This window comes from Mustelus asterias, unplaced genomic scaffold (genome assembly GCF_964213995.1).
Source record: "Mustelus asterias unplaced genomic scaffold, sMusAst1.hap1.1 HAP1_SCAFFOLD_626, whole genome shotgun sequence".
NCBI lineage: Eukaryota > Metazoa > Chordata > Chondrichthyes > Carcharhiniformes > Triakidae > Mustelus > Mustelus asterias.
The window spans coordinates 105,001-129,704 of record NW_027590575.1 but is presented as its reverse complement, the minus strand read 5'-3'; the positions used below and the strand labels follow the sequence as shown (position 1 = coordinate 129,704).

The following is a 24,704-nucleotide window of genomic DNA, read 5'->3' as shown; positions in this document are numbered from 1 at the left end:
CCATCCCCTACGGACAAGCCCTCCGTATACACAGGATCTGCTCAGATGAGGAGGATTGCAACAGACACCTCCAGACGCTGAAAGATGCCCTCATAAGAACAGGATATGGCGCTCGACTCATCGATTGACAGTTCCGATGCGCCACAGTGAAAAACCGCACTGACCTCCTCAGAAGACAAACACGGGACACGGTGGACAGAGTACCCTTCGTCGTCCAGTACTTCCCGGAGCGGGGAAGCTACGATATCTCCTCCAGAGCCTTCAACATGTCATTGATGAAGACGAACATCTCGCCAAGGCCATCCCCACACCCCCACTTCTTGCCTTCAAACAACCGCACAACCTCAAACAGACCATTGTCCGCAGCAAACTACCCAGCCTTCAGGAGAACAGTGACCACGACACCACACAACCCTGCCACAGCAACCTCTGCAAGACGTGCCAGATCATCGACATGGATGTCATCATCTCACGTGAGAACACCATCCACCAGGTACACGGTACATACTCTTGCAACTCGGCCAAGGTTGTCTACCTAATACGCGGCAGGAAAGAATGTGCCGAGGCATGGTACATTGGGGAATCCATGCAGACGCTACGACAACGGATGAATGAACACCGCTCGACAATCATCAGGCAAGACTTTCTCTTCCTGTTGGGGAACACTTCAGCGGTCACGGGCATTCGGCCTCTGATCTACGGGTAAGCATTCTCCAAGGCGGCCTTCACGATACACGACAGCGCAGAGTTGCTGAGCAGAGACTGATAGCCAAGTTCCGCACTCATGAGGACGGCCTCAACCGGGATCTTGGGTTCATGTCACACTATCTGTAACCCCCACGACTTGCCTGGATTTGCAAAATCTCACTAACTGTCCTGTCTGGAGACAATACACATCTCTTTAACCTGTGCTTAATGCTCTCTCCACTCACATTGTCTGTACCTTTCAGACTTGATGAGCTGTAAAGACTCGCATTCCAACCATTATGTTGTAAATTGAGTTTGTGTCTTTATATGCCCTGTTTGTGAACAGAACTCCCACTCACCTGACGAAGGAGCAGCGCTCCGAAAGCTAGTGGCGTTTGCTACCAAACAAACCTGTTGGACTTTAACCTGGTGTTGTGAGACTTCTTACTGTAGAAATAATGGCTCACGGGAAGAAGGGGCTTTAGGCAGGACCCAATTTCCCTCCTGATTATCCACTGGTCAGCACAAACAAAAATACCTAATGAAAAGATACATTGAAACCAACCAGTAGTGGATGAAAGACTCTTTGAATTTTAAAAAATTTGTTCAAGGGAAGTAGGTGGCTCGGCCAACGTTTATTGTCCATCCCTAACTTCACTTGAGCTGTCATCTTGAATTGCTGCAGTTCACGTTGTCTATGTACACCCACAGTGCTGGTAGAGAGGGAGTTCCAGCATTTTGACCCAGTGACTGTGAAGGAACAGTGATATAATTTCCAAATCAGGATGATGAGTGGCTTGGAGGGAAACGTCCAGGTGATGGCCCCATGCATCTGCTGCCCTTTTCCTTCTATGATGTGGAGATGCCGGCATTTTCCTTCTAGACGGTACTGGTTGTGGGTTTGGAAGGTGCTATTTAAGAAGTCTTGATGAGTTCCTGAAGTTTATCTTATTGGTGGTACACGCCGTGCATTGGTGGTGGAGGCAGTGAATGTTTATGGAATGGGTGCCAATCAACTGGGTTGCTTTGTCCTGTCAAGCTTCTTGAGTGCTGTTGGAGTTATTCTTATCCAGGCCCATGGAGTGTATTCGATCACACTACTGACTTTTGTCTTGTAGATTGTGGACAGGCTTTGAAGTCAGGAGGTGAGTTACTCGCCACAATATTCCTAGTCTCCTACCTGCTCTGGTAGTCACAGTATATATGGCTTGTCCAGTACAGTTTCTAGTCAATGGTAAACCCCGAGGGTGTGAATTTCATACGGTGTCACAGGAGGGGTCTTCACCTAGATGTACTGCTGCCCTGTTCTGTACAATTCATTCTCAATGTGTGGCTATTACTTGTAAAGCTGGCACTGACTACCCATCCTCAATTGTTCTGAAAAAGTGATAATGGACCAGAAGCAACCTCAGGTAACTTATCAATCTGTCTCTCTGTTGTGGAACTCACAATGTTTTTTTATTTATTTGTTTACTGACCCATCCCTAATTGTTCTTCCTCTTTTTTGTTATTATCGAAAAGCAAGGAAAGAAAGCCTCAAGTAAATCCTATGACTTGAGGGGCAGAAGTCTGATAAATGAAAATTCAAACAAAAAACCTATTACAAGGCAATGACTGCTTCTGTTTCCATGACTACCTAGAGAGATCACTATAATTCAACAGACAGTAGCTGAGTGAACACTGCATTCATTGTAAAGGTCACCTACTCTCACTAGGTCTACCACATAACCTTCATAGAATCCTAGAATCCTACAGTGCAGAAAGAGGCCATCGAGTCTGCACCAACCACAATCCCACCCAGGTCCTATCCACATATCCCTAGATATTTACCCACTAACCCCTCTAACCTATGCATCCCGGGACACTAAGGGGCAATTTAGAATGGCCAATCATCCTCGCCCGCACATCTTTGGACTGTGGGAGGAAACCGGAGCACCCGGAGGAAACCCACGCAGACACAGGGAGAATGTGCAAACTCCACACAGACAGCGACCCGAGCCGGGATTCAAACCCAGGTCCCCGGAGCTGTGAAGCAGCAGTGCTAACCACTGTGCTACCGTGCCGCCCCATTTCCATGGGCCCAAACGGACGGAATGTCCTTTGGTGGATTACAAACATAAATCAGGTCTTGGCTTTTTCAGGTATTCCATATTCCTCCGGCACCAAGTTTTCTTCTTTCTGAGATGGACTGCCAATACTGGACCTTAATAGAACTGCAACTTCACTGTGAACATTTGATGTAGGAGGCGAACTGCTTCTCAACTGGATTATACTGTTGGGTGTAAATTTGATTGTGATATGGCTTTAATGCTAAATTGAATAAGGTGAAACATCCAATACCAAAATACAAAAAATACTATATTTGCTGTATTTACAAAAATTCCCCAAATGAACGAAATGTTCTTTTCCATGCACTGTACAATGCACAGAAAACTCACCACAAACATTCTTCCCCATTTTGATGTAGACATAGCCATCAATTCCCCATTTGGTTCCCCAGGAATTTCGTACAATCCAGTAAGGGATATCACCTGTTTTCATGAAAAAAACTGTCACTGTTATTTCTTAATTGCCACTTGTATCATGCAAAGCCAATATCAGAAACCACTATCGCACGACTGATCAAAAGCTATCAGAGTAGAACCCATGAGATTGTTGCGATCTTGAGTGCTATCCTTGGTCCAATTTTATTTTGTTGGTAATTATATGACATAAAAATAATAATTCGAAAATAGTTGGGTTTTTACCTGTGATTGCCCATGATGTGCTGTCTTTAAACAGTGCTTCATCATCTGGGAGCATAGGATTACACAGTGATTGTGACAATAGTGTAACATAAATTGTGCGGCATGGTAGCACAGTGGTTTGGGTGGCATGGTAGCACAGTGGTTAGCACAGCTGCTTCACAGCTCCAGGGACCTGGGTTCGATTCCCGGCTTGGGTCACTGTCTGTGTAGAGTTTGCACATTCTCCTCGTGTCTGCGTGGGTTTCCTCCGGGTGCTCCGGTTTCCTCCCACAGTCCAAAGATGTGTGGGTTAGGTTGATTGGCCGTGCTAAAATTGCCCCTCAGTGTCTTGAGATGCGTAGGTTAGAGGGATTAGCAGGCAAATATGTAGGGATATGGGGGTAGGGCCTGGGTGGGATTGTGGTTGGTGTAGACCCGATGGGCCGAATGGCCTCTTTCTGTACTGTAGGGTGTCTATGATTTCTATGATAAATAGAGTGTAAAATTCAGAAAATCAGGAATTCAATGATAGTGGATAGGAGGATGTCCAAAAAAGTAGTGTGGGGGAGGGGATGCGATGATGATGATGAGGAGGAGGGGACACATCGTGTGGTACTTGTAAGGAGTTCAATAATTACGGGGACGGATTGCATCCTTTGTAAACAGGATGAGGTATGTTGCCTTCTTGTAACAGAGTGGGGAGTGTCTCAAATGGTTTGCAAGGGCATTGGAGAGGAGGGGGAGGGTCCAGTGATCTATGCTGAGGCAAACACACATAGTGAAGCATAGGCAAAAAGAGCAAAATAAGTCACAGAATGGGAAAGATACAAAGAAGTGCAAATGGTGACAAAACAGATAATAGCTACAAAAAGGTAGCATGAAAAGTGCAAGTGATATCAAAATCAACAAACTATTTTAGAATAACATCATGTGGTCGGAAATTGAAAATCGTAATACCAACAATGAAAATAAGGAAACGACAGGCACATTGAATCGTTATTTTGCATCAATATTTATTATAGAATAAGAAGTGAGCATGCTGGAAATCCCAAGGACACTAATAGTGAATCAGGCTCAGGGGCACACCTAAATTAGTGTCAACAAAATAAAAGAAATGAAGAAAATAATGGCAAAATCCGCAGGAAAAGATGGTCCCCATCCCAAGGTTTAAAAAGAAAGTGGATGTATTGTTCGCTTCACTATAATCATAGAACATAATGAGGGAACTCAATCCATTGAGTACATTGGCTCTTTACAAGGACACCTCACACCATCATTGGTGAGGGGCAATGTCTAAACACACCAGTAAAGCCGGCTGCACTGAGATCAAGGCATCATGTATAAAGGGCGCACCGATCAAAGGAAAAAATAATCTCTCTCCCACCCTACCACAGAGTTCTCAGGGCTCCCCCCATCCCTCCCTTCCCCCCATCCCTCCCCGTCCATGATCACAGCCTGCATTCTGGAGAAAGATAGAAAAGAAAAGGGCTACTCTAAGATTGTCAGACTCTGCTAGGGTTTTCTGTTTAATCAATTTAGATGTAGAATTCACTTTATCAATGGGGAGCAAGTTTGTTAGTAACTGTAATTCGGTGTTTTAAATACTTGGTAGTTTTAAAAGTACATGTAATACCTTTAATTAGTCCTTACATATAAATATATCTTCTGTACATTTTTAAAAGTTAAACAAAGAAACTTTGATGCACAGAGTGCCCTTTGATACTAAACATGTTAGATACATTCCTTTAAAACACCCAACTGTTGGAATCACAAGGCCATAAAGGACACTTAATTGCCTCACCAGACATCTTATCAGAAACAACTGATACGAGAGTGAGTTTTAATGAAGCTGCATTCACAGTTTCTAATCAAAACAGAGACAGTATGACATTAATGTCACAGCCAATGAAAGAGTTATGGTAGGGTGACTTAGTGGGAACTGACAAGAATTAATGATAACATGATGACGCCCCTTGAAATTGTAGGTAGTGATAAAAAACTCAGTCATTGGATTGATAAGTAATGTATACATGTGTTTCATTATGTTGGCAATAAACAAACCTATCAGGGCTATAATTGGGGCATATCCTGAAGGCATGTTGAGCTGACCACATCCCTTAGAGATTCAGTTAACTTCACTGACAAGGCCATAAAATACGAATGGCTTTTGTAGGCCCCTTTATCAATCAAAGGATGCCCATGTAAGACTGTTGTAGTGAAGATGCTTTGTGAGGCTGCTATCAAAATAGAGACTAGAGGACAGGCTTAGGGATGATATATTGGGGTATCGTATGAGGTATCGTGATCTCATAGATCAGGGTGGTTTAGTATTTTCATTCTACTGGATCAATACGTAATGTATGTCATTTGTAACACTGTTGATTGGATTGTGTCCAACTGACTGTGAGCTGTAGAATTGTATAAACCAGGATGATTTTCTTTGTCTGGTGGAGTGGTGTCTCTGACCCATTGTGTCAAGACCCTCCCCTTGCTAGCAAGTAAATAAAGACAATCTGTTGGTGAAGTATCTTGTGTTTATGTGTGTTTCGACAGTATTCCTTGGAGGTTCCACCAAGATCGCTTGTTCCTAGCTAGTGAGTAAACAGACACAAGCACAGCGGCTCTCCAAACTGGCTCCCCAAACGGCTCTCTAACTGGCCAGTAAAAAAAATGATACTTTAGTCATTAAAGAGGCCCTCCCTTGGATGGTTCAAGGTGCAGTCTGTTTGTCCCGGCCGGTGTACTGCAATATTTGACATTTCAGGAATGGGCTAACTTTTTAAAATCACTTCCTCTTTTTTTAGCTTGAGGACAAAGAGGGACAGACTGTTGAAATTCCACTCCTGAACAGACCAGGCAGATTGTGTAAGCGAGACTAAAGGAAAGATGTCATAAGAAAGAGAGAAAGTCCCTGTTCCCTCTGAGAGAGGACCAAGCCCTTGTTTGATGGGGCGAAAAAGGTAAAAGGGGCAGACCTTGTGTCATGGACCGATCCTTGTGTGATAGGATTATAAGTGAGATTAAGTAAAATGCACTGGTAGAGTTTAAGATAATGTGTTAAGGGCTCTGTCTGTCGTGGCAAACAACAGACAGGGAATTGTTTATATGTTTAGTTAAAGTATAAGTTTATACTGTTTGTGATATTTGTTGTGAGTTTTGTACTTTATGTTCCTGTTGAGCTCTTAGGAATCAAATCACTGGGAAGTAACAGGGAGTTACACAGTAAATCACCCTTAACTGGTTGAGTTGCTGTGGTAATCAGTTGATCAGCAAATGATTGTGGTAATCAGTTGATCAGCTTGTATCCAACAAATATCTCAGACACCCAGACTGAGCCCAAATGGGTCACGTTAAGGCCAGGTGAAGTGGGGGAGTTAAGAGAATGGGAGCTAGTTCCCCAGAAAGGAACACCAGCTTACTTTATGTTTCAAAATTGCAGTCAGTCATCAATCAGTGACCTGCAAAAATGTGTAGAATGGACCGAGGGTAAGAATAAATCTTTCTTACCTGATGATACATTCAACCTCAATAGAATAACCTGTCTAGAAGAATGCCTTTTGAACAGAGATCCCGGGAGGAAGAAAAAAAAGAAGGTAAACAAAGAATAAAGAAAATTACAGCACAGGAACAGGCCCTTCGGCCCTCCAAGCCTGCACCGACCATGCTGCCTGACTTAACTAAAACCCCCTACGCTTCCGGGGACCATATCCCTCTATTTCCATCTCATTCATGTACTTGTCAAGACACCCCTTAAAAGTCACTACCGTATCCGCTTCCGCTATCTTCCCTGGCAACGAGCTCCAGGCACCTACTATTCTCTGTGTTAAAAATCTGCCTTGTACATCTCCTTTAAACCTTGCCCCTTGCATCTTAAACCTATGCCCCCTAGTAATTGACTCTTCCACCCTGGGAAAAAGCTTCTGACTATCCACTCTGTCCATGCCTCTCGTAATCTTGTAGACTTCTATCAGGTCTCCCCTCAACCTCTGTCGCTCCAGTGAGAACAAACCAAGTTTCTCCAACCTCTCCTCATAGCTAATGCCCTCCATACCAGGCAACATCCAGGTAAATCTTTTCTGTACCCTCTCCAAAGCTTCCACATCTTTCTGGTAGTGCGGCCTCACTAAGGTTCTATAAAGCGTCAACATGACTTGCCAACTTTTAAACTCAATACCCCGGCCGATGAAGGCAAGCATGCCGTATGCCTTCTTGACTACCTTCTCCGCCTGCATTGCCACTTTCAGTGACCTGTGTACCTGTACACCCAGATCCCTTTACCTATCAATACTCCTAAGGGTTCTGCCATTTACTGTATATTTCCTATCTGTATTAGACCTTCCAAAATGCATTACCTCACATTTGTCCGGATTAAACTCCATCTGTCATCTCTCTGCCCAAGTCTCCAACTGATCTATATCCTGCTGTATCCTCTGATGGTCCTCATCACTATCCGCAAATCCACCAACCTTTGTGTCATCCGCAAACTTACTAATCAATCCAGTTACATTTTCTTCCAAATCATTTATATATATATTACAAACAGCAAAGGTCCCAGCACTGATCCCTGAGGAACACCACTTGTCACAGCCCTCCATTCAGAAACGCACCCTTCCACTGCTACCCTCTGTCTTCTTTGACCGAGCCAGTTTTGTATCCACCTTGCCAGCTCAGCTCATCCCATGCGACTTCACTTTCTGCACCAGTCTGCCATGGGAGACCTTGTCAAAGGCCTTACTGAAGTCCATGTAGACAACATCCATTGCCCTACCCTCATCAATCATCTTTGTCACTTCCTCGAAAAACTCGATCAAGTTTGTGAGACACGACCTCCCCTTTACATCACAAAAAGATGGGTGCCACAGAGGGATTGTCTACGGAATCTCTGTGGGTGGAGGTTCGCAACAGGAAGGGGTCAATAATTTTACTGGGTGTTTTCTATAGGCCGCCCAATAGTAGCAGGGATGTGGAGGAGCAGATTGAGAAGCAGATCCTGGAGAGATGTGATAATAACAGAGTGGTCGTGATGGGAGATTTTAATTTCCCAAGTATCGATTGGAATATCCCTAGGGTAAGGGGTTTAGATGGGGAGGAGTTTGTTAGGTGTGTTCAGGAGGGCTTCCTGACACAGTATGTGGCCAAGCCTACAAGAGGAGAGGCTGTACTTGATTTGGTATTAGGGAATGAACCTGGGCAGGTGTCAGATCTCTCAGTGGCATTTTGGGGATAGTGATCATAACTCTATCTCCTTTACATTAGCATTGGAGAGAGATAGGATCAGTCAAGCTAGGAAAGTGTTTATTTGGAGTAAGGGCAATTATGAGGCTATTAGGCAGGAAATTAGAGGCATAAATTGGAAGGGGTTTTTCTCAGGGAAATGTACAGAAGAAATGTGATACATTTTCAAGGAACATTTGTCTGGAGTTCTGCACAGCAACGTTCCAATGAGACAGGGGAGTTATGGTAGGTTACAGGAACCATGGTGCACGAAAGCTGTAATGAATTTAGTCAAGAAGAAATGAAAAGCCTACAAAAGGTTCAGGGAGCTAGGTTATGTTAGAAATCTAGAAGAGTATACGACTAGTAGGAAGGAACTTAAGAGGGAAATTAGAAGAGCAAGAAGGGGTCATGAGAAGGCCTTGGCAGACAGGATAAAGGAAAACCCCAAGGCATTCTACAAGTATGTTAAGAGCAAGAAGATAAGATGTGAAGGACTAGGACCTATCAAATGTGACGGTGGGAAAGTCTGTATAGAACCGGTAGAAATAGCAGAGGTACTCAATGAATACTTTGCTTCAGCATTCACAGTGGAAAAGGATCTTGGTAGTTGCAGTACAGACTTGCAGTGGACTGAGAAGATTGAGCATGTGGACATTAGGGGAGAGGATGTGTTGGAGCCTTTGAAAAGCATCAAGTTCGATAAATCACCGGGACCGGATGGGATGTACCCCAGGTTACTGTGGGAGGCGAGGGAAGAGATTGCTGAGCGTCTGGCGATGATCTTTGCGTCATCAACGGAGCCAGGAGAGGTGCCGGAGGATTGGAGGATGGCGGATGTGGTTCTGTTATTCAAGAAAGGGAGAAGAGATAGCCTGGGAAATTGTAGACCAGTGAGTCTAACCTCAGTGGTTGGTAAGTTGATGGAGAAGATCCTGAGAGGCAGGATTTATGAACATCTGGAGAGGAATAGTATGATCAGAAATAGCCAGCACGGCTTTGTCCAAGGCAGATCATGCCTTACGAGCCTAATTGAATTTTTTGAAGATGTAACTAGACACATAGACGAGGGAAGAGCGGTAGATGTAGTTTATATGGATTTCAGCAAGGTGTTTGATAAGGTGCCCCATGCAAGGCTTATTGAGAAAGTGAAGGGGCATGGAATACAAGGGGACATTGCCTTGTGGATTCAGAACTGGCTTGCCCACAGAAGGCAAAGAGTGGTTGTACAAAGAACAAAGAACAATACAGCACAGGAACAGGCCCTTCGGCCCTCCAAGCCCGCGCCGCTCCCCGGTCCAGGATTGAATCCTGAATCCAGGATCCCCGCCCAATTTTCCAGCCTATCTACATCCTAATATCCTATCCACCGACCTGTCCCTCACAGCTACGATGCTTTGTTCATCACAACCTATTAACTCACCCCCACCCCCCCATTCCAGACCATGTGATCTCCAGGGAGAGGCGAAAACCCAGAGTGAAAACCCCAGGGCCAATATGGGGAAAAAAAAATCTGGGAAATTCCTCTCCGACCCCCTGAGGCGATCGAAACGAGTCCAGGAGATCACACTGGCCCTGATCAGAAAATGCTTCCCAACCCTATTCATTTCCACTTCTGCTTTACGAACACCATCTGAATTCCCTGCCCCCGAGACAGGTTCCCAACTATCCGCAGTCTCGCTCTGTACTGGCACCAGCAAGATGATCATAGAATGAAGCCTTGAAACGAGAAACAAAGATCAATTAGCCCGCGCCGCTCCCTGGTCCAAACGAGACCACTCTTTTGTATCCCTCCATTCCCACTCCGTTCATATAGCTGTCTAGATAAGTCTTAAACGTTCCCAGTGTGTCCGCCTCCACCACCTTGCCCGGCAGCGCATTCCAGGCCCCCACGACCCTCTGTGTAAAATATGTCCTTCTGATATCTGTGTTAAACCTCCCCCCCTTCACTTTGAACCTATGACCCCTCGTGAACGTCACCACCGACCCGGGGAAAAGCTTCCCACCGTTCACCCTATCTATGCCTTTCATAATTTTATACACCTCTATTAAGTCTCCCCTCATCCTCCGTCTTTCCAAGGAGAACAACCCCAGTTTCCCCAATCTCTCCTCATAACCAAGCCCCTCCATACCAGGCAACATCCTGGTAAACCTCCTCTGTACTCTCTCCAAAGCCTCCACGTCCTTCTGGTAGTGTGGCGACCAGAACTGGACGCAGTATTCCAAATGCGTCCGAACCAACGTTCTATACATCTGCAACATCAGACCCCAACTTTTATACTCTATGCCCCGTCCTATAAAGGCAAGCATGCCATATGCCTTCTTCACCACCTTCTCCAACTGTGACGTCACCTTCAAAGAAGTAGGGGAGATCCTAAATGAATACTTTGCGTCGGTATTCACAAAGGAGAGGGAGGTGTTGACTGGGACTGTCTCGGAGGGGAGTATTGAACCGTTGGAGAAAATCTCCATTACAAAGGAGGAAGTGTTAGGTTTGTTAGAGAATATAAAGACTGACAAATCCCCAGGGCCTGATGGAATCTATCCAAGGCTGCTCAGGGAGACGAGAGGTGAAATCGTTGGGCCTCTGACGCAAATCTTTGTCTCGTCACTGGACGCAGGTGAGGTCCCAGAGGATTGGAGGATAGCTAATGTGGTCCCGTTATTTAAGAAGGGTAGGAAGGATAACCCGGGTAATTATAGGCCGGTGAGCTTGACGTCCGTGGTGGGGAAGTTGTTGGAGAAGATTCTTAGAGATAGGATGTATGCGCATTTAGAAAGGAATAAACTCATTAACGATAGTCAGCATGGTTTTGTGAGAGGGAGGTCATGCCTCACTAACCTGGTGGAGTTTTTTGAAGAAGTGACCAGAATGGTTGACGAAGGAAGGGCTGTGGATGTTGTCTATATGGACTTTAGTAAAGCGTTTGACAAAGTCCCTCATGACAGGCTAGTGAAAAAGGTTGGATCTCATGGGATAAAGGGGGAGGTGGCTAGATGGGTGGAGAACTGGCTTGGTCATAGAAGGGTTGTAGATGGGTCTTTTTCAGCATGGAGGTCGGTCACCAGTGGAGTGCCCCAGGGATCTGTTCTGGGACCCTTTCTCTTTGTGATTTTTATAAATGACCTGGATGAGGAAGTGGAAGGATTGGTTGGCAAGTTTGCTGATGACACAAAGGTTGGTGGTGTTGTGGATAGTGTAGAGGGATGTCAGCAGTTGCAACGAGACATAGATAAGATGCAAGATTGGGCGGAGAAGTGGCAGATGGACTTCAAGCCAGATAACTGTGTGGTGGTTCATTCTGGCAGGTCGAATAGGATGAAAGAATATAAAATTAAGGGTAAGACGCTTGGCAGTGTGGAAGATCAGAAGGATCTTGGGGTCCGGGTTCATAAGACACTCAAAGCAGCGTCGCAGGTAGAGGCTGTAATTAAGAGGGTGTATGGAATACTGGCCTTCATCAAGAGAGGAATTGAGTTTAGAAATCGGGAGATAATGCTGCAGCTGTATAGGACCCTGGTCAGACCCCACCTGGAGTACTGTGCCCAGTTCTGGTCGCCTCATTACAGAAAGGATGTGGAAGCCATAGAAAGGGTGCAGAGGAGATTTACAAGGATGTTGCCTGGATTAGATGGCATGCCTTATGAGGATAGGTTGAGAGAGCTATGTCTTTTCTCCTTGGAGAGGCGAAGGATGAGAGGTGACCTGATAGAGGTGTATAAGATGTTGTGAGGTATTGATAGAGTGGATTCTCAGAGGCTTTTATCCAGGGCTGGAATGGTTGCTACAAGAGGTCACAGGTTTAGGGTGCTGGGGAGTAGGTACAGAGGAGATATTAGGGGTAAGTTTTTCACTTGGAGGGTGGTGGATGTGTGGAATCGGCTGCCAGTAGTGGTGGTGGAGGCGGATTTGATAGGGTCTTTTAAGAGACTTTTGGATAAGTTCATGGAAGTTAGTAAGATAGAGGGTTATAGTTAAGCCTAGTAGGTAGGGACATGTTTGGCGCAACTTGTGGGCTGAAGAGCCTGTTTGTACTATAGCTTTTCTATGTTCTATGTTCAAAACCATGTTGCCTCTCACTAATACGTCCACTTGGTCAGCTTTTGGAGATCAGAAAAGCGGCATGGCAGACTATATTTTAAAAACATGGTATGCACCAGGTATTTCGGCAATCACAAAACAAATTAGTGAAAGATGTGTTAGCTGTCAAACCATGAATCCGGGAAAAACAGAAAAGGTACAGGCTGCCTCCACCCAAATCCAATAGGACCCTTTATAAATCTGCAAATGAATTTTATTGAATTACCCCGTGTAAGGGATTTAAGTATGTATTCGTAATTATAGATGTATTTTCGAGATGGATTGAAGCCTTTCCATGTAAAAAGAATTATGCTACTACTGTTGCTAACTATTTGCTAAAGGAAGTTGTGCCACAATTTCCATACCTGTACAGCTTTCAAGTGATAATGGATCACATTTTACTGGGACAGTTATGAAACAAATGTGCTGAACATTGCAAATCAATCAGCATTTTCATTGCAGTTCTCACCGACAGTCAGCTGGGCTGGTAGAGAGATATAATCATAGAATCCCTATAGTGCAGAAAGAGGCCATTCGGCCCATCGAGTCTGCACCGACCACAATCCCACCCAGGCCCTACCCCCATATCCCTACACATTTACCCACTAATCCCTCTAACCTACACATCTCAGGACACTAAGGGGCAATTTTAGCATGGCCAATCAACCTAACCCGCACATCTTTGGACTGTGGGAGGAAACCGGAGCACCCAGAGGAAACCCACGCAGACACAAGGAGAATGTGCAAACTCCACACAGACAGTGACCCCAGCCAGGAATCGAACCCAGGTCCCTGGAGCTGTGAAGCAGCAGTGCTAACCACTGTGCTACCGTGCCGCACAAGGATAATGGAACGCTGAAGAACAAGCTGGCAAAACTTTGTGCTTAATCCGGACTAAAATGGGTTGAACTGTTAGACCTAACATTAATGATAATGTGGTCAGCAAGAAACAACAACTGGGCTATCACCACACAAAATCATTGTGGGACGAGCCCCCAACGTTTGCCTTTTTCTGCACCACTTACTGTGAAGCAGATGGATATCCACAGAATGGAAGAAAAAATGCTAAACTATTGTACTGCGTTAACAAAATGTATTTCTAGTTTCCATTCCCAGGTAAAGGAAGCTCAGACTGATCCCGCAGAAGGGAGGTGCCACAGCTTAGAATCGGGCAACTTTGTTTATATGAAGGTGTTTAAAAGAGAGAATAGTCTTCACCCAAGATTTGAGAGCTCCTTTCAAGTCTTGTTGATCACTGCGATCAAGTGAAAGAAAGACCGACATGGATCCACACATCTCATTGCAAGAGGGCTCCAGGTCCCAAGGAAAAGGGACAACCTCATTGATGGAGGAAATTGGACATTAAGATTCTATTTTCTTGTGACATTTATAATATCTGTATTGTCTGAATTGCACATAAATACCTTCACGCACATGTCATATACCTATTCCAAGGATGTCAACGCTTTCAGCTGTTGGGTGTGTCCACATGGACCGACACACTCGAAGGGAGGTATTCCTTTAAGACCAACTCCTTTCAATGAATCAGAAACAGCAGAATGGTGCTGAATCAGAAAAAGTCACCCAAAATTAGAACAACAGCATCATAGAAACCCTACAGTGCAGAAAGGGGACATTTGGCCCATCGTGTCTGCACCAACCACAATTCCACCCAGGCCCTATCCCATATCCACCCACTAATCCCACTAACCTATGCATCTCAGGACACTAAGGGGCAATTTTAGCATGGCCAATCAACCTAACCCACACATCTTTGGACTGTGGGAGGAAACCGGAGCACCCGGAGGAAACCCACGCAGACACGAGGAGAATGTGCAAACTCCACACAGACAGTGACCCAAGCCGGGAATCGAACCCAGGTCCCTGGAGCTGTGAAGCAGCAGTGCTAACCACTGTGCTACCACTGTTCCCCAGTAGTACCTCTTAAGGAAGGACTAAGGGATAGCAAGGAACATTGGAATCAGCTGGGTATAATATGAATAAATTCAAGAGATGGTTTCAAACTAATTCTAACCTTTCTCAGAAGCCCCCCTGTCTTGTCCCTTACGAACACAACAGAACTAGGCAGACCCAATGGGAGAATTTGTCTGGTCAGTATACGGACAGGTGGGTGGAATGCAGGAACAAGTAAATGTAACCATTCGCTGATCCTCACATCTGCAAACACTATAACTGAAGGACATGGTATCAGTTTGTGAACCTTAATGGGATGTACTTTGTGTATGGATACAAAGCATATCCCTGGTTGCCCTTAAATTGGGATGGGTCACATTACATAAGAACATAAGAACATAAGAAATAGGAGCAGGAGTAGGCCATCTAGCCCCTCGAGCCTGCCCCGCCATTCAATAAGATCATGGCTGATCTGACGTGGATCAGTACCACTTACCCGCCTGATCCCCATAACCCTTAATTCCCTTACCGCTCAGGAATCCATCCATCCGCGCTTTAAACATATTCAGCGAGGTAGCCTCCACCACCTCAGTGGGCAGAGAATTCCAGAGATTCACCACCCTCTGGGAGAAGAAGTTCCTCCTCAACTCTGTCTTAGACCGACCCCCCTTTATTTTGAGGCTGTGTCCTCTAGTTTTAACTTCCTTACTAAGTGGAAAGAATCTCTCCGCCTCCACCCTATCCAGCCCCCGCATTATCTTATATGTCTCCATAAGATCCCCCCTCATCCTTCTAAACTCCAACGAGTACAAACCCAATCTCCTCAGCCTCTCCTCATAATCCAAACCCCTCATCTCCGGTATCAACCTGGTGAACCTTCTCTGCACTCCCTCCAATGCCAATATATCCTTCCTCATATAAGGGGACCAATACTGCACACAGTATTCCAGCTGCGGCCTCACCAATGCCCTGTACAGGTGCATCAAGACATCCCTGCTTTTATATTCTATCCCCCTCGCAATATAGGCCAACATCCCATTTGCCTTCTTGATCACCTGTTGTACCTGCAGACTGGGCTTTTGCGTCTCATGCACAAGGACCCCCAGGTCCCTTTGCACGGTAGCATGTTTTAATTTGTTTCCATTGAGATAGTAATCCCATTTGTTATTATTTCCTCCAAAGTGTATAACCTCGCATTTCTCAACGTTATACTCCATTTGCCATATCCTCGCCCACTCACTCAGCCTGTCCAAATCTCTCTGCAGATCTTCTCCGTCCTCCACACGATTCACTTTTCCACTTATCTTTGTGTCGTCTGCAAACTTCGTTACCCTACACTCCGTCCCCTCCTCCAGATCATCTATATAAATGGTAAACAGTTGCGGCCCGAGTACCGATCCCTGCGGCACGCCACTAGTTACCTTCCTCCAACCGGAAAAACACCCATTTATTCCGACTCTTTGCTTCCTGTCGGATAGCCAGTCCCCAATCCACTTTAACACACTACCCCCAACTCCGTGTGCCCTAATCTTCTTCAGCAGCCTTTTATGGGGCACCTTATCAAACGCCTTTTGGAAATCCAAAAACACCGCATCCACCGGTTCTCCTCCATCAACCGCCCTAGTCACATCTTCATAAAAATCCAACCATTACCTGGGATATATAATACCTAATATCAACCATTTGCCCTCCCTAACACGTCACCCCCTTTATCGGTCTAAACGAGCCCTTACTGAAACACAATAATTCTTCTCTATCCTTTTTCTCTCTTTCGGAGTGGGATTTACCTCAGTCAAAATAGTAAAATTAGCTAAATTACTAGAAATGGTGGCAAATGATACTACACAAGCTATAATAGGGTTAAGCGATGAGATGACAGCCATAAGAACAGTGACTTTACAGAACAGGATGGCTCTAGATTATTTGTTAGCTGAAAAAGGTGGAACATGTGCTATAATAGGGTCTGAATGCTGCACATACATCCCCGACCATTCTGAGGAAATAGATAGTTTACTGGACCATATCCGAAAGGAGGTTAAGAAATTTAAGGAATCAGATTCTTGGGAATTTTTGATTGGGCGGGGGGATGGTTAGGAGCAATAGGTAAGTCCCTAGTACATGGGTTAATCATATTTTTGGCCGTTATCTTTACCCTATGTCTGGTATTTTCCATGATAAAGTGTTGCTGTACACGGCTTAGAAATGCACTTATTCCAGGAGCTGCAGCCACTATGATGATAATAACAACCGCAGAACTCTCAGAGAATGCAGTAGACAAGGAAATGGAGAGACTTGACAAGATTCGGTTCGATTGAAATTGTTGCCCTTAAGAAGGACAAGAGGAGGGAATGTAGAAAGATAGAAAAGAAAAGGGCTACTATAAGATTGCCAGACTCTGCTAGGGTTTTTTGTTTAAACAACTTAGATGTAGAATTCACTTTATCAATGGGGAGCAAGTTTGTTAGTAACTGTAGAACAAAGAACAAAGAACAGTACAGCACAGGAAACAGGCCCTTCGGCCCTCCAAGCCTGTGCCGCTCCTTGGTCCAACTAGACCAATCGTTTGTATCCCTCCATTCCCAGACTGCTCATGTGACTATCCAGGTAAGTCTTAAACGATGTCAGCGTGCCTGCCTCCACCATGCTACTTGGCAGCGCATTCCAGGCCCCCACCACTCTCTGTGTAAAAAACGTCCCTCTGATATCTGAGTTATACCTCGCCCCTCTCACCTTGAGCCCGTGACCCCTCGTGATCGTCACCTCCGACTTGGGAAAAAGCTTCCCACTGTTCACCCTATCTATACCCTTCATAATCTTGTACACCTCTATTAGATCTCCCCTCATTCTCCGTCTTTCCAAGGAGAACAACCCCAGTCTACCCAATCTCTCCTCATAGCTAAGACCCTCCATACCAGGCAACATCCTGGTAAACCTTCTCTGCACTCTCTCTCTAACGCCTCCACGTCCTTCTGGCAGTGCGGCGACCAGAACTGGACGCAGTACTCCAAATGTGGCCTAACCAGCGTTCTATACAGCTGCATCATCAGACTCCAGCTTTTATACTCTATACCCCGTCCTATAAAGGCAAGCATACCATATGCCTTCTTCACCACCTTCTCCACCTGTGTTGCCACCTTCAAGGATTTGTGGACTTGCACACCTAGGTCCCTCTGTGTTTCTATACTTCCCACTGTTCACCCTATCTATACCCTTCATAATCTTGTACACCTCTATTAGATCTCCCCTCATTCTCCGTCTTTCCAAGGAGAACAACCCCAGTCTACCCAATCTCTCCTCATAGCTAAGACCCTCCATACCAGGCAACATCCTGGTAAACCTTCTCTGCACTCTCTCTAAAGCCTCCACGTCCTTCTGGTAGTGCGGCGACCAGAACTGGATGCAGTACTCCAAATGTACTTCTCAAGTCCCTTGCCGGGACTTGAGAAGCTGAGTTACAGAGAGAGATTGAATAGGTTGGGACTTTGTTCCCTGGAGCGTAGAAGATTGAGGGGAGATTTGATAGAGGTGTATAAGATTTTGATGGGTATAGATCGAGTGAATGCAAGCAGGCTTTTTCCGCTGAGGCTAGGGGAGAAAAAAACCAGGGGGCATGGGTTAAGGGTGAAAGGAGAAAAGTTTAAAGGGAATATTAGGGGGGGGGGCTTCTTCACGCAGAGAGTGGTGGGAGTGTGGAATGCGCTGCCAGATAAAGTGGTAAATGCCTTGTGATTCCAAGAAAAACTTGGACGGGTTCATGGATGAGAGGGGTGTGGAGGGATATGGTCCAAGTGCAGGTCAGTGGGACTAGGCAAAAAATGGTTCGGCACAGACAAGAAGGGCCAAAAAGCCTGTTTCTGAGCTGTAATTTTCTATGGTTCTATGTGGCCTAACCAGTGTTCTATACAGCTGCAACATCAGACTCCAGCTTTTATACTCTATACCCCGTCCTATAAAGGCAAGCAAACCATATGCCTTCTTCACCACCTTCTCCACCTGTGCTGCCACCTTCAAGGATTTGTGGATTTGCACAAGGACCAAGGAGCGGCACAGGCTTGGAGGGCCGAAGGGCCTGTTTCCTGTGCTGTACTGTTCTTTGTTCTTTGTTCTACAGTTACTAACAAACTTGCTCCCCATTGTGCAAATTTGTGTTTCTATACTCTTGATGGCTCTGCCATTTATGGTATAACTCCCCCCTCCATTAGTTCTTCCAAAATGCATCATTTCTCATTTATCTGGATTAAATTCCATCTGCCATTTCTCCGCCCAATTTTCCAGCCTATCTATATCCTGCTGTACTGTCTGACAATGTTCATCGCTATCCGCAAGTCCAGCCATCTTTGTGTCATCCGCAAACTTGCTGATAACACCAGTTACACCTTCTTCCAAATCATTTATATATATCACAAATAGCAGAGGTCCCAGTACAGAGCCCTGCGGAACACCACTGGTCACAGACCTCCAGCCGGAAAAAGACCCTTTGACTGCTACCCTCTGTCTCCTGTGGCCAAGCCAGTTTTCTACCCATCTAGCCAGCTCTCCTTGTATCCCATGAGCCTTAACCTTCTTAACCAACCTGCCATGAGGGACTTTGTCAAATGCCTTCCTCTATATGGATTTCAATCCATATAGACGACATCCACGGCCCTTCCTTCGTCAACCGTTTTTGTCACTTCCTCAAAAAACTCCACCAAATTTGTAAGGCCTCTTACAAAACCATGCTGTCTGTCACTAATGAGATTGTTCCGTTCTAAATGCGCATACATCCTGTCTCTAAGAATCCTCTCCAACAACTTCCCTACCACGGACGTCAAGCTCAAGTAATTAGGTGTTTTAAATACTTTATAGTTTTAAAGGTACATGTAATACCTTTAATTAGTCCATCCATATAAATATATCTTTTATAAATTTTTTAAAGTTAAAAAAAGAAACTTTGATGCACAGTTACAGAGTGCCCTTTGATACTAAACATATGTTAGATACATTTCTTTAAAGCACCCAATTGTTGGAATCACAAGGCCATAAAGGACACTTAATTGCCTTACCAGACACCTTATCAGAAACAACTGATACGAGAGTGAGTTTTAATGAAGCTGCCTTCACAGTTTCTAATCAAAACAGAGTCAGAAAGACATTAATGTCACAGCTAACAAAAGAGTTATGGCAGGGGACTTAGTGAGAACTGACAAGAATTAATGGTAACATGATGACACCCCTTGAAATTGTAGGTAGCGATAAAAAGCTCAGTCATTGGATTGATAAGTAATGTATACATATGTTTCATTATGTTGGCAATAAACAAACTTATCAGGGCTATAATCGGGGAATATCCTGAAGACAAGTTGAGTTGACCACATCCCTTAGAGATTCAGTTAACTTCACTGACATAAAATACTTATGGCTTTTGTAGGCCCCCTTTATCAATTAAAGATGCCCATGTGAGACTGTTTTAGTGAAGATGCTTTTTGAGGCTGCTATCAAAATAGAGACATGATGTCTGACTAAGAGAGCTCCAAGTGGAGAGGATCTCCAAGAAGATCGCACATATCGACACAGACATCAAGTTTCTACAAACATGCAAAAACCTGTTGGACTTTAACCTGGTGTTGTTAAAACTCTTACTCTGTTTACTCCAGTCCAACGCCGGCATCTCCACATTAAGAGACTAGAGGACAGGCTTAGGGATGATATATTTAGGTATCCCACGAGATATTGTGATCTCATAGATCAGGGTGGTTCAGTATTTTCATTCTATTGGATCAATACGTAATGTATGTCATTTGTAACACTTGTGATTGAATTGTGTCCAACTGACTGTGAGCTGCAGAATTGTATAAACCAGGATGATTTCCTTTGTCTGGTGGAGTGGTGTCTCTGACCCATTATGTCAAGATTCCTCCCCTTATTAGCAAATAAATAAAGACAATCTGTCGGTTAAGTATCTTGTGTTTATGTTAACGTCAAACTCGGAAGTTGAGATTTTGACAATTCCTCCCACCACCACCGCAATCAGAGACAGCATGGTGCCAACCTAACCGTGCCAACCTGTGCCGGGGGTAGTGCCAGGCCATTGCCTGGCCATGTCCCTCTCCCTTGGGGGCTATACTCAAATTTGTGTCACCAGGGGGATCCCCATGACAGGTTCATGTCTGGGTGAACTTGTTGTAATCTCGCCAATGTGACGTCACGTCACCGAGGTTTGAAATTACAGCGAGGGGTCAATATATGGCGAAGGGGAGGGGCGATGTTTATTTATATTAAAATATATTCAAATGCATTGAAATCAAATTCACATCTATTTTGAACCTGATTATGTCACCGACGAGGGGCGGTGAAAATCATAATTTGTGACCTCGCTGGCGAGATTCATGATTTCTGGGTTTCATTGGAGCTGGAGCCTCCACAGCCGACCCTGTGGACAGCAAGAGAGGGCTTGAAATCCCATCCACTCTCATTGAATATAGTCAAGACAGAATTAGACAGATTTTGATCACAAGGTAGTCAAGAGTTATGGAGAACAGGCAGGACAGTGGAGTTAAGGTCACAATCAAATTAGCCATGATGTTATTGAATGATGAGCTGGTTCAATGGGCTGAATGGCCTGCTCCTATTTCTTATGATCATATAAATATGAAAACGTCATCACTTCAGGTGCTTATGCCATAACTGAATTTGCTTTTGGTGCACTGTTGGGCAGTGGATTCCAGATGCCAACCACATGCTGTGGAAAAATGTTTTATCTCAAGTTGGCTTTGGTTTTCTGCCAAACACTTTAAATTGGTGTCCTCAGGTTCTTGACCCTACAGCCAATGGAGACAGTTTCTGTTGATCTGTTCTGCCTTGACCCGTCATGATTTTGATCATCTCTATAACAAATAAATCTCCTCTCAACCTCCTCTGAGAAGAACCCTAACTTTCCTAATCTATTTATGCAACTGAAGTCCCTTATCCCCGAACCATTCTTGCAAACCTCTTTGGCATCCTAATAAAGCCTACACATCTCCTTCCAAAAGTGCTATGCCCAGAATTAGACAAAATACTCAGTTATATGTTGGAGAGTTTTGTAAAGCTTAATTTTTATTATATATATGTCCACATTCATGAAACTCTGGATTCCATATGCTTTTATAACTACTTTTTCAATCTGCCCTGGGTGCCAGCAATTGGTGCACATTCCCAGGAGCACTGCTGGGACTGAGGGGCTGCCAGCCCTCTGATTGGCTGGCAACTCTTAGAGATAGGACCTTTGCCCTTTAAGGGGTGGAAGGCCCAATGGCAGGGAGTTAACTGCTTAATGGACATCGAATCATTACAGGTTTTCCATGAATGATCACAGAATATTGCTCCCAGCATTCCAGAAAGTGGATAGGGCCACTGCTGTAAGCCATTAAATTCAGCTCATACAGTAGAATAGGAGTTCCCAAACTCCCAAATAGGAAGGATATCAGAGGTAGGTTCTTTACGCAGAGAGTGGTTGGGGTGTGGAATGGACTGCCTGCAGTGATAGTGGAGTCAGACACTTTAGGAACATTTAAGCGGTTATTGGATAGGCACATGGAGCGCACCAAGATGATAGGGAGTGGGATAGCTTGATCTTGGTTTCAGATAAAGCTCGGCACAACATCGTGGGCTGAAGGGCCTGTTCTGTGCTGTACTGTTCTATGTTCAAACTGGGGTGCAGAACACAGGGGTCACTGGGAGCCTCCCAAGGGGTCCATAGCAAGACTGGTATATTTGTAAAATTTGAACCATGCTGCAGAGCTGCTTGGCCAATCACAGGCTGGCATATGGAGAACCCAGGCACTGATTGGACAGGTGTGGACAGTGGAATGATGGGAAGAGAGGGTCTTGGAATGCGTGCGTACAGCAGAGTGCACAGTGGATGTTGGAGCCAGGTGGAGGGGGCCAAAGCGGGCCTGGAAGCAAGGGCCAAGCAGGCCTCAGGTGTGAGAAAGAGGGGTGAGTTTGTTTGCGAGAGAGAAGTGGGTAGAGTGCGTCTGAGAGAGAAGGGGGTATAGTGTGTATATGAGAGAGAGAGAGAGAGAGAGAGGGAGAGTGGTATAGTGCGTATATGAGAGAGAGAGAGAGAGAAAGGGGCAGAGTGTGTGTGTGTGACAGAAATGGGTATGGTGCATGATGCGCTATCAATAAGGCGAAAGACTACCGATATGCCAATATAAGTGTAGGCTTTTATTCACAACAGAATCAGGAGCAGATCCCAACAAATAACCGACCTGGACTGAACAAGGGGGAGGAGACAGCCACCTTTATACTAGGTGTCGAGGGGAGGAACCAAACTGGAAGAGGATGTGTCCAGGTATGACAAGCACACACAACGGTGGTCCATATAGGACAAAGGCACAACTGAGGTCCACCACAGTGCGTTTGTGAGAGACAGAGAAAGAGGCACAGTGTGTGTGAGAGAAAGGGGTACAGTGTGTGTGTGTGTGAGAAAGGCGTATAGTGTGTGTGCGTGTGTGTGTGTGTGAGAGAGAGAAAGGGGTATAATGTGTGTGAGCATGTGTGTGAAAGAAAGGGGTATTGTGTGTGTGCGTGTGTGTGTGAGATAAAGGGGTATGGTGTGTTTGTGTACGTGTGTGTATGAGAAAGAGAAAGGATTATAGTGTGTGTCAGTGTGTGAGAGAAAGGGGCATCCTGTGTGTCTGTGAGAGAGAAAGGAGCATAGTGTCTGTGTGTGTGTGTGAGAGAGAGAGAGGAAGGGGTATAGTATGTGTGTGTGTGTGTGAGAGGAAGGGGTATAGTGTGTGTGTGTGTGTGTGAGAGGAAGGGGTATAGTGTGTGAGAGAGAGAAAGGGGTATTGTGTGTGTGTGTGTTTGTGAGAGATAGGGGTATAGTGTATGTGTTTGTGTGAGAGAGAGGGGTATAGTGCGTGTGTGTGTGTGAGAGAGAGGGGTATAGTGTGTGTGTTTGTGTGAGAGAGAGGGGTATAGTGCGTGTGTGTGTGAGAGAGAGAAAGGGGTATTGTGTGTGTGTTTGTGAGAGAAAGGGGTATAGTGTGTGTGTGAGAGAAAGGGGTATAGTGTGTGTGTGTGAGAGAAAGGGGTATAGTGTGTGTGTGTGAGAGAAAGGGGTATAGAGTGTGTGTGTGTGTGAGAGAAAGGGGTACAGTGTGTGTGTGTGTGTGAGAGAGAAAGGGGTATAGTGTCTGTGTGCGTGTGTATGTGTGTGTTTGTGTGAGAAAGGGGTATAGTGTGTGTGTATGTGTGTGAGGGAAAGGGGTATAGTGATGTGTGTGTGTGTGAGAGAGAAAGGGGTATAGAGTGTGTGTGTGTGTGAGAGAAAGGGGTACAGTGTGTGTGTGTGTGTGAGAGAGAAAGGGGTATAGTGTCTGTGTGCGTGTGTATGTGTGTGTTTGTGTGAGAAAGGGGTATAGTGTGTGTGTATGTGTGTGAGGGAAAGAGGTATAGTGATGTGTGTGTGTGTGAGAGCGAAAGGGGTATAGTGTGTGTGTGTGAGAGAAAGGGGTACAGTGTGTGTGTGTGAGAGAGAAAGGGGTATAGTGTCTGTGTGCGTGTGTATGTGTGTGTTTGTGTGAGAAAGGGGTATAGTGTGTGTGCATGTGTGTGAGGGAAAGGGGTATAGTGATGTGTGTGTGTGTGAGAGAGAAAGGGGTATAGTGTGTGTGTGAGAGAAAAAGGGGTATAGTGTGTGTGTGTGCGTGAGAGAGAGAGGAAGGGGTATATATAGTGTGTGTGTGTGTGTGAGAGAGGAAGGGGTAAAGTGTGTGTGTGTGTGAGAGAGAGGGGTATCGTGCGTGTGAGAGGGAGAAAGGGGTATTGTGCTTGTTTGTGAGAGGAAGGGGTATAGTGTGTGTGTGTGTGTATGTGTTTGAGGGAAAGGGGTATCGTGATGTGTGTGTGTGTGAGAGAAAGGGGTATAGTGTGTGTGTGTGAGAGAAAGGGGTATAGTGTGTGTGTGAGAGAAAGGGGTATAGTGTGTGTGTGTGAGAGAAAGGGGTATAGTGTGTGTGTGTGTGAGAGAGAGGGATATAGTGCGTGTGCGTGTGAGAGGGAGAAAGGGGTATTGTGCGTGTTTGTGAGAGAAGGGGGTACAGTGTGTGTGT

General features: G+C 45.2%; 1 protein-coding gene across 1 annotated transcript in view; it reads right to left on the bottom strand.

Moving 5' to 3' along the window:
* ctso (cathepsin O) overlaps positions 1-24,704 on the bottom strand; it is a gene marked incomplete at its 5' end in the record, with an annotated part of 140,285 nt that overhangs the window by 15,423 nt on the left and 100,158 nt on the right. The window contains one exon of the mRNA XM_078205221.1: positions 3,126-3,218. Coding sequence (XP_078061347.1) covers positions 3,126-3,218 — 93 coding nt within the window. The remainder of the gene's footprint in view (positions 1-3,125; positions 3,219-24,704) is intronic.